At 50.0% G+C, this 15,648-nt stretch overlaps 1 protein-coding gene across 1 annotated transcript in view; it reads right to left on the bottom strand.

Annotated features, from left to right (window-relative positions):
- The window catches only part of GATA4 (GATA binding protein 4), a 193,940-nt gene extending 180,791 nt beyond the window's left edge, over positions 1–13,149 (bottom strand). Inside the window, exon 1 of the mRNA XM_069605733.1 lies at positions 12,387–13,149. Within this exon, the coding sequence (XP_069461834.1) occupies positions 12,387–12,891 (505 nt within the window). The 5' untranslated portion in view covers positions 12,892–13,149. The remainder of the gene's footprint in view (positions 1–12,386) is intronic.
- Positions 13,150–15,648: the final 2,499 nt, after the last annotated feature.

Below are 15,648 nucleotides of genomic sequence, written 5' to 3'. Positions count from 1 at the left end.
TTGTCCATGGATGACTTATCATTCAAAGCAGGGGTGGGGTGGACTGGCCCACATATGGGTAAGAAAGTCAAAAACGGACCAGAAGGGAAAAGGGGCCAGGGTGACCATGTCAGTACATACCACAGCAGATATCTGCCCAGTGGGGAGGTTACGGGTATACCTGGCGTTCAGGGGGGACCAGTAAGGCCTGCTGTTCTTACACAGGGATGGGTCTTGCCTGTCCAGTTACCAGTTCAAGAAGGTTTTTCAGAAAGCACTGGAGAAATCAGGGCTTGGGGAATGTGATTTGCCCCCACACTCTAGAATTGGGGCAGCCACCATGGCCGCAGGTTACGCGTATGGTGTAGGACAGATCAAGGCAATGGGGCACTGGATATAAAGGCTACATCAGGCCAGACATATTGTGTTAGAAGGGCGAGGGGATGAGTAGGGGTGCTGATTCTGTACAAAATGTAAATAAGATGGTGGTATGCCGTGAGATGACTAACGTGCTGTTCTTCTGTCCATTTCTTGAGGAAGGAGATGGCAAAACCAGTGGTGTGGGACGTGGGACACTCTTTCATAACAACGATGGAGCAGAGAGTGAGAGAACGGCCGGGGTTGCTGTTGAGGGGCTGGGGAACTTGTCACCAGGATGGGGTGCATTTATCCCAGCACGGGATGGAACTGTTATTTCAGAACTTTTTTGCCGTGATAAGATTTTTTGTGCGTTTGGGGCGCGGGGCACGGACTGGGGGGTCCGTGCCCCTGTGGCAAGTAGGGGGAGGACCATGGGGAAAATGAGATCCCTTTCTGGGGTCTCCAGAGCTGGAAGGAGGCTCCCTGTGGAGGAGCTGGGGTGGAGGTACCGGGGGGCAGCTGGGCTCTGCAAGAAAGGGGTCTGCCTCCCGATAACACCCCCACATAGGGCATGGTGGGGGGGGACAGGGTCTCACCACCATGCGACACCCCAGTGGGGCGGAGAGCCATCATCCACCCGGACCTCTTGCCAGTAGGAAGTTTTGTAAATATATGTTGATTATTGATAACTGTGTATATTGGAAACATTTCACATTTTTGGAGTGCATTTATATTTGCTGTGATGGTGAACTGTGGGCGGTTTGGCATTCAAAAAGATACTTGTCTCGTGTGTTCACTTTCCACCTGAGGCATGCCCCCATGTGCACTGCTGTAGTTCAGCAAGGCCAAAATTTGCCCTAACGGGGTTGCTGGGTGGGGTTCATTCATGAAACCTCCTCTACCAACGTTTCATTGGCAGGTACCTTCTTCAGGAGAATATGGATGGAATGTATTTATTTATTTATTGTGCATTTGTAAGGCGCTTATACAAGAAATTGTGTTTCAAAGCGCCCACAGGGCAAAATGGGGAGGTAACATGGGGACAAAAGGCAAATAGAAATAAAACTGATGAAGAGGAAAGAGGCGATCCTACTAGGCCTTGTGAGCATTCAGAACGTGAAAGTGCCTCGAGATAATAGGATCCATTATCCCATGGAGAACTCTAGAAGTGCCTCATAATAACGAGACAATGAGATCCATCACTCCTTGGAAAACTCGAAGTGCCTCGTGATAATGGGATCCATCCCACCTTGGAGAACTCTAAAAGTGCCTCGAGATAACGGGATTCATCACCTCTTGGAGAACGCTAGAAGTGGCTCGAGATAATGGGATCCATCAACCCTTGGAGGACTCTAGAAGTGCCTCATAATAACGAGACAATGAGATCCATCACTCCTTGGAAAACTCGAAGTGCCTCGTGATAATGGGATCCATCACACCTTGGAGAACGCTAGAAGTTCCTCAAGATAATGGGATCCATCACCCCTTGGAGAATGCTAGAAGTGCCTTAAGATAATGGGATCCATCAACCCTTGGAGGTCTCTAGAAGTGCCTCGAGTTAACGGGATCCCTCTCTTCCAACTCTCTACGATAGCTTCTCCAGCATCAAGAGAAGATTTAAGTCCATCACTTCCATCTTCTGGTATAGCTCTGCAAGACAACAGAGGGGATATGATACATGCAGCCCTACTCTCTTGGATGGCTCTACATGTGCTCATGGGTGGATATGATCCACCTCTGCGAGCCCTCCTGGATCACTCAACAAATGCACAGTGAGGAATTGATCTGCCTTTTTCTCCCCTTGTGGTTGGCTCTCCAATCGCTTGCAGGTTTTCTAGTCTATTGCTTACTGCCCGCTCTGCAAGTGTCTGGAGGTGAACTAATCCATCGATTCCGGACATCTATCATTGCACTGTAGCACTAAGCAGAGACCCAATCATCTACATTATGCATTCTTTCATATCATTATAGTGCCTAGAGTCTACTTGGTCTTTGTTTTCCTACTCGTTTAAATATCTCAACTTCCTTCAATATCTATGAAATGTCTAGAGGAAATATGAACTACGGTTTTCCACCCTCTTTAATATCTCACTAGCTTTTTCTACCCTATTTGATTTCTCTAAGCTTCTCAGATTGGATCTGATACGCCACCTTCTACCCTTTTCACTAGTATGCTGTGAGGTATCTACTCCTACCCACTTCATTACCCCTGTAGCACCGAGTGAGGATCTGCTCTAGCGCTTGTTGATATCTCCGTAGCACCTAAAGATGATCTGATCGATGTAGTGCTGACTTCTTTGATAGCTCGATAGCTCCTAGACGTGATCAGATCTATATCTTTCTGCCCCCTTTGATGTCTCTAAAGCACCAATAGATGATCTGCGCTTTGTTGTTTTACCTTCTTCGATATGGCTGTAGTGTCTATTGATGATCTGAGTTTCCGCTTTCTACCTGTTGGAGCTGTAGTGTCTATTGATGATCTGAGTTTCCGCTTTCTACCTCTTGGAGCTGTAGCACCTCTTGGTGATCTAATCTTCTGTTTTGTACCCTCTTGGATATGGCTGTAGAGCTGCTTGATGATTTGAACTCCCACTTTCTACACTCTTGGGTATAGCTGTTTTGCTGCTTGATGATCTGAGTGTCCGCTTTCTATACTCTTGGAGCTGTAGCACCTCTTGATGATCTGAGCTTCTGCTTTCTACCTCGTGGAGCTGTAGCACCTCTTGAGGATCTGAGCTTCTGCTTTCTAACCTCTTGAAGCTGTAGCGCCTCTTGATGATCTGAGCTTCCACGTTCTCCCCTCTTGGATATGGCTGTAGCGCCTATTGATGATCTGAGCTTCTGCTTTCTACCTCTTGGAGCTGTAGCGCCTCTTGATGATCTGAGCTTCCGCTTTCTACCTCTTGGAGCTGTAGCACCTCTTGATGCACTGAGCTTCCATTTTCTACCTCTTGGAGCTTTAGCGCCTCTTGATGATGTGAGCTTCTGCTTTCTACCTCTTGGAGCTGTAGCACCTCTTGATGATCTGAGCTTCTGCTTTCTACCTCGTGGAGCTGTAGCACCTCTTGAGGATCTGAGCTTCTGCTTTCTAACCTCTTGAAGCTGTAGCGCCTCTTGATGATCTGAGCTTCCACGTTCTCCCCTCTTGGATATGGCTGTAGCGCCTATTGATGATCTGAGCTTCTGCTTTCTACCTCTTGGAGCTGTAGCGCCTCTTGATGATCTGAGCTTCCGCTTTCTACCTCTTGGAGCTGTAGCACCTCTTGATGCACTGAGCTTCCATTTTCTACCTCTTGGAGCTTTAGAACCTCTTGATGATGTGAGCTTCTGCTTTCTACCTCTTGGAGCTGTAGCACCTCTTGATGATGTGAGCTTCTGCTTTCTATCTCTTGGAGCTGTAGCGCCTCTTGAGGATCTGAGCTTCCGCTTTCTAACTCTTGGAGCTGTAGCGCCTCTTGAGGATCTGAGCTTCTGCTTTCTAACCTCTTGAAGCTGTAGTGCCTCTTGATGATCTGAGCTTCTGCTTTCTACCTCTTGGAGCTGTAGCGCCTCTTGAGGATCTGAGCTTCTGCTTTCTAACCTCTTGAAGCTGTAGTGCCTCTTGATGATCCGAGGCTTTCTACCTCTTGGAGCTATGGCGTCTCTTGTTGATCTGAGCTTTTCACTTTCTACCTCTTGGAGCTGTAGCGCCACTTGAGGATCTGAGCTTCCGCTTTCTAACTCTTGGAGCTGTAGCACCTCTTGAGGATCTGAGCTTCTGCTTTCTAACCTCTTGAAGCTGTAGTGCCTCTTGATGATCTGAGCTTCTGCTTTCTACCTCTTGGAGCTGTAGCGCCTCTTGAGGATCTGAGCTTTTGCTTTCTAACCTCTTGTAGCTGTAGTGCCTCTTGATGATCTGAGGCTTTCTACCTCTTGGAGCTATGGCGCCTCTTGTTGATCTGAGCTTTTCACTTTCTACCTCTTGGAGCTGTAGCACCTCTTGATGATCTGAGCTTCCGCTTTCTACCTCTAAGAGCTGTAGCGCCTCTTGATGATCTGAGCTTCTGCTTTCTACCTCTAAGAGCTGTAGCGCCTCTTGATGATCTGAGCTTCTGCTTTCTACATCTTGGAGCTGTAGCGCCTCTTGATGATCTGAGCTTCCGCTTTCTACCTCTAAGAGCTGTAGCGCCTCTTGATGATCTGAGCTTCTGCTTTCTACCTCTTGGAACTGTAGTGCCTCTTGATGATGCAAGCTTCTGCTTTCTACTCTGTTGGATGCGGCAGTAGTGCCTAGAGGCGATCTGATCTATAATTTCCTGTCTTCTTTGATACTTCTGAATCACTTATAGACCACCTGATTTACTCTCTTCACTATTGCGAGTTGTTTTTCTCACTGTCCTCTTGAATACATCTTCTAGCGCCTGGAGATGCTTTTTTTTGCAGTGTACATCACAGAAATCATCAGTTATTCACATACGAAATAAATACGTTGTTTTTTAAAACTGATTTTTTCACTGGGGGTGGGCTTTATGTTTTTTACATATTTGTTGTATTTTTCTATTATTTTATTTCATTGCATTTGAATCGCACCATAGACGAGCGTGGTTCCATAAGCGTTTTCAGTGGGAGTCGCCCGTTGAGAACATGTTGTGCCCTGTGTGAATCGGGCGGGCGGGCGATCGCGCCAGCGCTGCCGTGTCTTGAACACAGGATGCATGATTTAGTAAACTTTCCTCCAGGCTTCCGTAGCTAACACCTGCATGTTGCTGACCTCTGCATCTGCTGCTCGCGGGACTCGTGCTCCCTTCCCCGCCAGCAGAGGAGTCTCTTCTCGAGCAACACAATATTACCCCCGTAAATGCCCCCTATTTAAAGCCGGCCACTAACTGGACACGCAACGAGGCTGACAGTTTGGCACTTAGCATCTACAATTATGCATGAGAAAGGCGTGTTTGTCACAAATTTCTCACAGCAACCCTTAGACCAAAGCCGACTTAGCTGCCTGAAAGGTAATGCTTTGTAGGAAAATAGAAAAAAGGAGCGGCTCTTTTATTTTGTGAAGTTATCTTTAATTCCCGAGACGCTCGGCGCTAGTCTGGGGGGCTTCCTTCGGGTGTTGGGTCTGTATATCTATGTTTGAGGTTGATGCCAGTTTACCTTTTTTTAAATACAGCCATGGGCCACTAAACACCGGGAGAGGTTAAGGGGATTGGTTAAAACTGTGTCATTATACAACAAAAAAAAGTAAAACATTTTCTTTTACGCTAGAACATCGTGATATTTTTGTTGTCGCTGGAACATGCCCCTCGCTACTAACCTACTCCCTGGCCCTCAACCCCCCTCCCCCCCATCAGACCGCCCAGCGCGCCTAGAAACAGTGCACAGGGCAGAAGAGGGCGGAATAAATTGCACTAACCTAACATAGCTACAATGTAGTACGTGCCCATATCGGATAACTCGCACATAACACGTGCGCGTGTGTGCGGGCGGTGTCGCCCGTGTGAGGGCGCCTACGCTGGCCTGTGGTGACCAGTGTCGTCTCGTGTTCCAATTGAACCCGGGTTCGTTAAAAGCCCTGGGTGAGGTCTTTATAGGGAGTCCAATGTTCCTGTTCGCCGGTCATAATGACAATGGGCCCCGATTTACAAAGCGCTTTTCAATGGGACTTACTCATTGAAAAACGCCTTTGGTAAATCAGGCCAAATGAGTGCAACTTTCTTCGACGGGGTGTGTATTGAAATGAGCAATAACAGAAACGCTAGGAAAATGGCTGACGTCATTTCTCGGGGAACAGTGGCACCCCGGCCAGCGTCAATGGAAGCACTGGAGGTCGGTCTGCCTCTGATTGGCCATTCAGCAGTGTTTAACCTTTCCAAAAACGAATATTCTTAAACATGTCGCGTAAGTGTACAAACTACGTCATAGAATACGAGAGCATGGTGCCTGTAAATTCAGAAGGCATTTGCTTGTATAGACAACAATAATAGAATTACCAGTCTGGGTTTCATTATTATTATTATATGTATTTATATAACTACTATTATGACAATTCGTATTAATACATTATTGTTATTATTGATGTAATTTTAATATAGTTTCTGATATAATACTAATACGTATTGTTCGAGTCTTGGTGTAATTCTTATTGGCTACTCTTGCCCTCATTTGACATAAACATAGCTAAGGACATGTTATCAAAGGGAGCGATATCTGTTAGTCGGTTTTTTCGCTTCGAGGCTTGTTTAATGAACCAGAGGAGCGCATTCATTGAAGGCAGGCAGGCCTGGTCCTGGCTCCTGGTCCCCTGGGCCCCTCTGCTGCCGCGGTGCTCCCTGGGCCTCCCTGCCCCGGGATGGGCCCCTGAGCCCCTCTGCCGCCGCAGTGCTCCCTGGGCCTCCCCGCCCGGGATGGGCCCCTGGGCCCCTCTGCCGCCGCGGTGCTCCCTGGGCGTCCCAGCCCCGGGATGGGCCCCTGGGCCCCTCTGCCGCCGCGGTGCTCCCTGGGGCCTCCCCGCCCCGGCCTGGGCCCCTGAGCCCCTCTGCCGCCGCGGTGCACCCTGGGGCCTCCCTGCCCCGGGCTGTCATGGCGCAGGAGGAGGAGGCGGCAGCTCGGCCGCCATTTTGAAGGCCCTGCCTGTCCCCGCGGCTGAGTTCGCCCGTTGCACGGCCCCGTGTCAAGGACAGGCCCCGCACCTGCCACGGGCAGTGTGCCGGCGCCAGGCTTGAGAGGGGATGGGCGCCTCTTCAGGGTCTCTGGATGAAGGGTGTAAACAAGGAGGTATTTTGAAGGAAAACGCGTCCATTGGTGTCCGCGCCAAATGAGCCACTTGTGTCAACCCAGGCCTGCTAATTACCTCTGATTGGGAGGGGGTTGCTTTTGTTTAGCCCCATATCTCGATCCCTTTTGTTGTGTCGCCCCACCCCAACGTTATCCCTAGGCCCGAAAAAAATACCTTTCTCTAAATGAGGCATGTGGGTGAAGCAAATCTCGCTAGTCCTGCTAGCCGCGATCCTGCTTGTTTCCAAACCTTGCCTGGCGAGGGGAAGGTTGAGGAGCGGACTTGGATTTATGGCCCCAGCAGTGCCACCCCACAAATGTCATTCACAGGGCAGGGGTGTGTTCTGGGAGATGGGTGGCAGGCGACACGCGGCACAGAAACCACAACATCATCATCATAATAATAATAGTAATAATAATGACGATGATGATGTTTATTGTCCCAGGAGGATAGCTCAGTGGCAACGTGCTCGCCTTGGAAGCAAGATGAAGCATAGCAGCACGCGTTCGATCCCCGGGTCCGTGCTTAGAAACCTTTGGGTTTTAAGCTCATTAAAAGCGCATATTTTATACGCAACTAAGACATATTCCTGTAACAGCGCCTTGATGCCCTTGGGCTTTGTGAGCGCTTTGAAAATACTAATAATTAAATACATACATGATGTCTCTGGAGAAATTAATGAAAGCTTGTTAGTCCAAGGGCTACTAGTTTTTGATTTTTTGACATGCAACAAACACCGTTTTTGCTAACCTCACCTACACCCCACCCCTACACTTCCCACAGTCCCTCTGATGATCCCAGCATACTGTCTTCTGCTCAGTAGGGCCAGCATGTATGAGTTGAGATTTAAAAGGCCCTCAGACGTTTACTCTCACTCTGGCACTGGTCACTATACAACTAAGACCACTGTCTTGCTTCATCTGTCATTTACATGAAGTGGGGAGGGGCGGCGTAGCACCCCGATGCGTTCCCGCAACTATGGTGCTATACATGTTTTTCTTATTGTAAGTTAGTTTTCTAATTATTAGAATCTGTGAAGAAAGTGTCGCACCCGCCGCAGTGTCCGACTTTGCCTATTTTTTCTGGACATCCCCTGCCTGCAACCCTCTGTCTCACCCGCCTAAGTGTGACCGCAAATGCCGGCCCTTTTAGTGGTAGCCATGTTACATGTAACCTCTCACTGTTTGCCCTTGGTGGTGTACAGTGCTGCGTTGCTTCACAGCTATGATTGCACAATACACAAACCAGCACCTACCTACATACGCACAGAAGGACACTAGAACATTGGCATGCAGAGAGCGCCAAAGAAGAGGGTGGCATGGGGCACATACTGGCTGGCAGAAGTACATTCTATGCCAACAGCCTAATCCCTCGCCTCTGTCTCCGCCTGTTCAAGAGGGAGTGAAATGTTCTAGCGGCATTAAAGCTCGTTCTGCTGGTATATGCCAGTCCACTGGCCCGGGTGTGAGGGCAATAATGTAGAACAGTTGTGATAAATGCGGTCTCACGCAGTTCCTTTCTTCATTTGCGTGAAATGTCCTTGATATCAGATGAGCGAGTCCTCAAGCTTCAGAGATCTGCGAGTAGCCCGCAGGCCCAAGTTTCCGTCTTATTGCAACTAATAGAGTATAATGACCTTGGGTGATGATATCACGTTTTTAAAGCTCTTAGTGGTGATTCGGCATGAAGCACTATACAAAATATATTATTAATTAATATTATTCATAACTTATGTAACCTATGTTAAGTGCTTTGGATAAAAGCGCTATATAAATAACACATTATTATGAATTATTATAACTTGTACAACGACTGAAGCTGCTGTTTTTAGGGTTGGTGCAATACATCCTTTTGACCCCCCGACCTTCCTTTTCGCCACTGTCTATAAGTAACTCCCTTGTCAATCGAAGGCCTCAAATGAGTGTGAAATAGGGTTGAAGATTAAGAAAAAATCTGATTATTAAAGGCCTAGCCCGTTCGTTTTGTGTCGCTAGCCGTTCCTTCCAAAGGAGTTAGCAAAATGTTATGTTATGTCAGATGTCACTTGCATAGCTCCTGCAGCCATTGCTTTGGCCTTGAAGCACTGTGGGGTTCAACGCCCTTCAGACAGACCGTAGCCAGAGATGTAAGAGGTGGGGAAAGGATTCCTAAAATGTGTGGGTGCATTTTTATGCAGAACGAGGGTGGCTGGGTGCCCAGCAGCAACCCATAGTTATCAGGCGAGTGAAATGGGTGCCGCGACAGATTGTCAGGGGAGCAGGAGAGTCCGAAGGGTTCTGTATTCTATTGGATGAAGTGATGCGTGTTTTGGGTGTGTAATCAAGTAGTGTTTATTGAGCGGGATGCAGGTGAGTGGGCTCTGCCCGTGGGGTACATGGCAGGAAAGTATGGCAGTGGAAAACAGAAGCAAGATACACCCTGGGCCCCAAGGGAAGTACGGCAAGCATGGCAGTGGAGTCATAGAGAAGGCATAATCGGCCTTTTGCCATCTGCCTGTCTATGCGTGTGCATACCTTCCTGGGTGCCTGTCTGCCAACATGTCTGGGTACCTATAGGTTCTGCATATAACCCTTAGACCTATCTATACATCTGGGTGTCTTTGCATGTCTAATGCTCTCTCCCTTCTCAGGCCAGACTCACTCTTGCTGAACTGATGCGTCTGGGATCAGTCTCGGAGGCACTTTGGGGAACCATGATGCACCCCCCAGCACGCCCCGCCTTGCCAGAACGTGGGTGAGATTTGGTTCCTTCGATAGGCGCGCGTGTTAGTTTCGGCTTCAAATGAGGTGGCTGGCCCAAATGAATCAAGGAGCGCACTGTACCCCAAACATGAAAGCGAATTGCCAGCAAAGCAATCGCCACCCAATATGTTCCCGGATTCTGCGTCCCCTCTTCCACCTTGCATCGCTGCAGAAAAAACTTCAATGTTGCTGGGAGAGAAACTCGCCAACTGAAGGTCGCGCTGCCCGGCCGCTGGACGCCTCGCGGCGGCGGCGGCGGCGGCGGCGGCACGAGCTTTCCGTGGCCCGGCGGCGACCCCCGCGTCGGCACCTCTGCTGGGGCTGTCCTATGCGCATTTAAAACGCATTCTCGCAGACAGGGACTGCAACGCCTAAGCTACCAATGTACCGACCAAGGGCCTGATTCATGGACTTTTTTGCACGGTGCAAAGTGACTTTGCACTGCCGACAAACATCCTGATTCATGGAGCAGTACCGCGTGCATTTTTGCGGTGCAAAGTCACTTTTCACCGTGCAATAAAATGCCATGAACCAGGCCCGCTGTCTCTGGCATCAGTGTTAAGAGCTGCAGAATCTCCAAAAGGACGTGCCTAGATAAATCGACATGATTTCATTCATGCGTAAATCTGCGATAAACGCACATGCGGATACAAAAGCGTGTGTGGCAGTTGTGCATTCTTTTCTACAGGTTTCGGTCGCGATGCGTCAGGAATAGAATGCGCTGGCTTTTTGTCTTTTTTTATAGAAAAAGATGTGTGTTATTATGGGGAAGGTGGCGTGTGTGTGCTTTAAGGCCTGTAAATACACAACCACGACCAACGGGTAGTGGATCTCTTGAATATGTTTGTGTGTGGGCCGTCTCTTTCTGCGTGTTTAGTTACGTGTATGTTGATTTTTTTCCCATTTTACGCTTGGCGAGGCTGTACTTAGACACAACTGAAGCAGCTCAAAAAGAAACACGAAGCGCTAAACACTTGTGTACAGGCGCGTTATAAACGACTTATCATATATCCAATGGATCATGATTTCCAACAGCGCTTCCAGTGGGGAACACTCTCTAAAGCCGGCCCCGGTCCTTCTTGCTTTAGAGGTGTAGTCTTAGGTTATTGCGAATGCATGTGATGCGGTGTAGAGCCTGGGTGAGCAATGCCATCACTCCGCAGTACACGTGGTGCGGGCAAAGGACTATAGCTCCTCGCGCCCAACGATGTGCCCCAGTTCTGCACCAGCGACCCCCCCCCCCCTCTCTCCCCTTGAGCTCCCTGCGGCCAGTTCCGCGCACTGGAGCCGTGCCTGGGGAAGCGGCGCCACACGCCACTGAGTGCGAATCAGAACCGCAACGATACAGCCAGACCAATGCGCCGTGTAGCGCCTCGAAGCAGAAGTGGGCAGGCCCCTTCTAGGCCCAGTTAGGGAAAGGAAACACACGAACCCCCCCCCCCCACCCCGCAGGTCTCGTTACACACATGCAAGCGCTGCACTTTCCCACTGCAGGAGTGACTAATAACAAAAGAAGGGACGGCGGCGGCGTGAGTACTAACAATAAAGCAGGCACAGCCGCGGTGTGAGTACTAATAATAAAAGCAGGCAATAAAAGCAGGCACAGCCGCGGCGTGAGTACTAATAATAAAAGCAGGCAATAAAAGCAGGCACAGCAGCGGCGTGAGTACTAATAATAAAAGCAGGCACAGCAGCGGCGTGAGTACTAATAATAAAAGCAGGCAATAAAAGCAGGCACAGCAGCGGCGTGAGTACTAATAATAAAAGCAGGCACAGCAGCGGCGTGAGTACTAATAATAAAAGCAGGCAATAAAAGCAGGCACAGCAGCGGCGTGAGTACTAATAATAAAAGCAGGCACAGCAGCGGCGTGAGTACTAATAATAAAAGCAGGCAATAAAAGCAGGCACAGCCGCGGCGTGAGTAGTAATACATATAACGTATTAGCAACCGTAAAATAAATAGATTTAACAGGAGAAACGCCGCCTATTGTTTTGTGTTCCTAATATCCTCACGGCACGAGCGGCAATATTAATACAACAATTAAATAATGTAAACACCAGCGCCTAGTTGCCCCAGGGTTCTGGGCGCTTTACAAATGGCAAAATAAGTAAATACTACACTGTATGAGAGGGCTAGTGGCAATACTGGCGAGAATAATAGAGCATACACTGATCACCATCATATGGTTATTGCTATCATGATGGTAATACCTACTTAAATAAAAGTAATAACGGTAGGAACATGATAAACAGAACGATAATGACATGCGTATTAATGCTTGTCATAACATTAATAACAAGGCTAGTTTTACTATCATCGTTGTTGTCATTCATAACACTCGCAGCCACGCTGCCATAGATGGATGCTATTATTAATATAACACGCGTCTTCCAAACAATAACAATACAACAACAATAAAACACAATGAACTGACATCACAATAATAATAATAATAATAATAATAACAACAACAACAACACAAGTGATGATAACATTAACTACAGAACCAGACTCTCGCACTAAGAGGAATAATGAGGCGCGTCCTTACCGAGGTTGGGGTGCCGGCCGCCCCCGGGGTTGCCCCGGCTCTGGAGGTTCTGCAGCACGGAGCTCTCGAAGGGGGACGAGGTCCAGGGGCTGCCCATGTCGGGGCCCACATAGGCCTGGTAGGGGCTGGGGTAGGACCCCGCCAGGCCCCGGCTGAACTGGTCCCGGCCGCCGGTGGAGAGCGCCAGCGGGCTGCCGTAGGCCACCTCCCGGGAGGAGGCCGCGCTGATGGGGGGGCTGGAGGCGAAGGGGAAGCGCGAGGGGCCGGAGGGGCCCGGGCTGTAGACCGGAGGCTCGGAGCCGGGCTGCGCCCACACGCTGTGTCCGGAGGCCGCCTGCTGCGAGGAGCCGCCGCCCTGCAGGTAGGGCAGGCTGGACATCATGGAGGGCACCCGGGTGGTGGGCACGTAGACCGGGGAGGCGGCGGAGGGGCTGTGCATGAAGCTCCCGGGCCCCTCGTAGGACGGGGGGCCGTGGTTCGCAGCCATGGACAGGCCCTGATACATCCCTGCCAACAGAGGGGTCCTCAAACCCACAGCCGGGCCCTCAGAGGGGGGGTGACGCTTCCAGGGTTTCCGGCCCCTGTATCAGTCTCTTTTGGGCCACAGGGCCCCTCTCCTCACATAGGAGAAGCTCCTTCCGGGAAGGGCCCTGGTAGCTCAAATCACGGCCCACTCCTCAAACCAAGGATGTCCTGCAGTAAGAGTCCCGCGTCTTTAAACGAGCCCCTTGTGGGAGGCAGGGCCTCTCGCCTGGGCCTCTCGCCTGGGCCTCTCGTCTGGGTCCGTCTCCTCACAGAGAGGGTAATCCTGCCAGGGAAGGCCCCGGGTCCATGTAGCCCAGATCCAGGTCAATACTGCTCCTCTCACTCCTGGGCCTCTCCCCTGAGCCCACTCCTCAAAGTAGAGATGTCATTCCAGGAAGGTCCCGGGTTCTTGTGTCTGCTCCCCACTCCTCACCCCAAGGTCACCCCCGTAGAGTCCCCTTCCCCTTTCGTTACAGCAGAGTGGGCTGTGCCAGGCTGGGCCCCTCTGATCACAGTGGAGTTACTCTTGTCTGGCTGGGTCCAATATCTTCTTAGCTCAGGGCACAGGTGCTGGTTGGGCCCCCGCAGCCCTCTGCCCGGTGTAGGGGTAAAACTGCCAGCTCGGCTGGGCCCCCACGTGTAGTTTAAGCGATGTGGGCCCTCCACACACCGAGGGGGCTGTTTCTGGCAAAATCGCCCTCTGCGCTCACGTGGCCGCGCCCCAGATCCTCGGAGCTTGGGTGCTCGCCAAACCCAACGCCGTCACTGGAGAGGGGTTCCTGGCAGGTGCAGTGGCAAATCCTCGTGTCCCACACCCGGGCTCTTCCTGCGCCCCCCGCAGTGGGGTCGCTTCTCCCACACAGGGCCCAGAACTTTGCGAGGTGGCTATTTTAAGCAGTAATCCACGGCTGGCGTGCACGGGTGCTAATGAAACCCACAGGCGACTGCCCTCCTCGCCTCACGCCCTCCAAGTTTCACTCCGGGACGTCTCCTCCCCTCTCTGGGTGGATGTCTCTTGGCACCTAGCAGAAAAGACAAAACGAGAGATGCTCAGGCGGTCCCTGGTATAATGACAGAGCAGATAACGCGGTTAGAGGCTTGCCTCGAGGCGCTGCTGGCGAGGGACTCGCGACCCACCCAGCGCTGCCCCCAGACTGTGTGTGTTTGTGTGTCTGTCTGCAAACCCGACCACCCCTCCTTTGTGCTGCTAATTTCCCAACAATGGGACTCTTTGAACTGAAACACCAACAAACATGGGGTCGAAGTGACCTGGACGCCCGTTTGCAGCCAGCGAAGATGAAGGCGGAACCCACTCTGATGGAATTAGGGCCGGCCTCTGGTATGGACGGATAATCTCATCACCAGACCCCACAACTCAACCGCGGGCGGGGATTTTAACATCAAAAAGGGATGCACTTTTAAACAGAAAACCGAAAGTCTCCCGGGTGAGTGCAGCTCACCCCCACACCCCTGCAATGCACCGACGTGATGTAGACGTCGCAGAGCAGCGGCTGGAATATGTACACCGCTATATTTAAATGTCGGCGTTACCCGTGCACACGTTGACTCGTGTATTGCTGTTTTCTTTACTAAACGCTTTTTGACTGGACTTGAGTAACACGCGCGGAAACTAAACTACAAAATGACGCACCGAGAAGATAGCTCAGCGTGTCAAGCACGTGTTTGGATGAATGCAGCAGGCCCATCCCAGCCCTTCCCCTTTTTGAAGTGTATACAGACCGTGAAGTAAAATACGTTTTTTTACAGCGCATAGCAACGGGAGGAATCCGTCATGAAGCTCTCGCGGTGTGTGTGTGTCTGTGCGTGCGTTTGTATATATATATATATATAGTGTATGTAGATACTATCTCAGTGTATGTATGTGTCCCCTTGCACAGATGTGAATGCCTTTGTGTATAAACACACAAGTGTGTAGAAATCAAGCCATTCATATGTGCATGCGTACAAATAAGTATACACAAGGGACCTGATTCATGGCATTTTTTGCACGGCGCAAAATGACTTTGCACTTCCCACACAAACCCCGATTCGTGGAACTGTGCGACGTGTATTTTTGCCGTGCAAAGTCAATTTGCAGAGCAAAAATACACTTTGCACTGCTCCACCCTGATTCACGGAGCAGTGCAAAGTGTATTTTTGCCGTGCAAAGTGCCTTTGCACGGCAAAAAGACACTTTGCACTGTTGCATGAATCGGGGTGTTTGTTGGCAGTGCAAACTCACTTTGCACAGTGCAAAACATTCAATGAATCAGGCCCAAAGTGCTAACCCCATGACTGTCTAGCTTGCAATCCATCCACGCATTCATCCATCCACGCTTTTGGAGACATTTGCACATTTCAGTAAACCCTCCACACCCATAGGGTTTGATGGATTAATTGACAGGCAGAAGGAGATAGATGGATGAATAGACAGGAAGACGGATGGATATGTGAGTGAGGGGGGGGCGGCTATTAGCAGGGACTCTTGTGCCTTAAGAAATGTGAATGGGGGTGATCAGAAGGGTGCATACTGTTGCATGCTCTATGACATAATGACTGTGGCTTTTCAACCCAAAGGGAGATTTGTTATGCTCACATTTACCTGCCTGATGCTATTGTGACTTTGCATGCAGGATGGGGAGAATACAACTAAAGCCATACACTTATTGCTCAACATATTTCTATGAAGATAGTGCAAAGTTTGTTTATTGTGAAAGTCTAGTTTATTATGCTTTGC

The sequence above is a fragment of the Ambystoma mexicanum genome, chromosome 4p, assembly GCF_040938575.1.
Source record: "Ambystoma mexicanum isolate Mex_15411 chromosome 4p, UKY_AmexF1_1, whole genome shotgun sequence".
NCBI classification, from domain to species: Eukaryota; Metazoa; Chordata; class Amphibia; order Caudata; family Ambystomatidae; genus Ambystoma; species Ambystoma mexicanum.
Note: the sequence above shows the minus strand (reverse complement) of the source record. Positions and strands in the feature narration are given on the sequence as shown.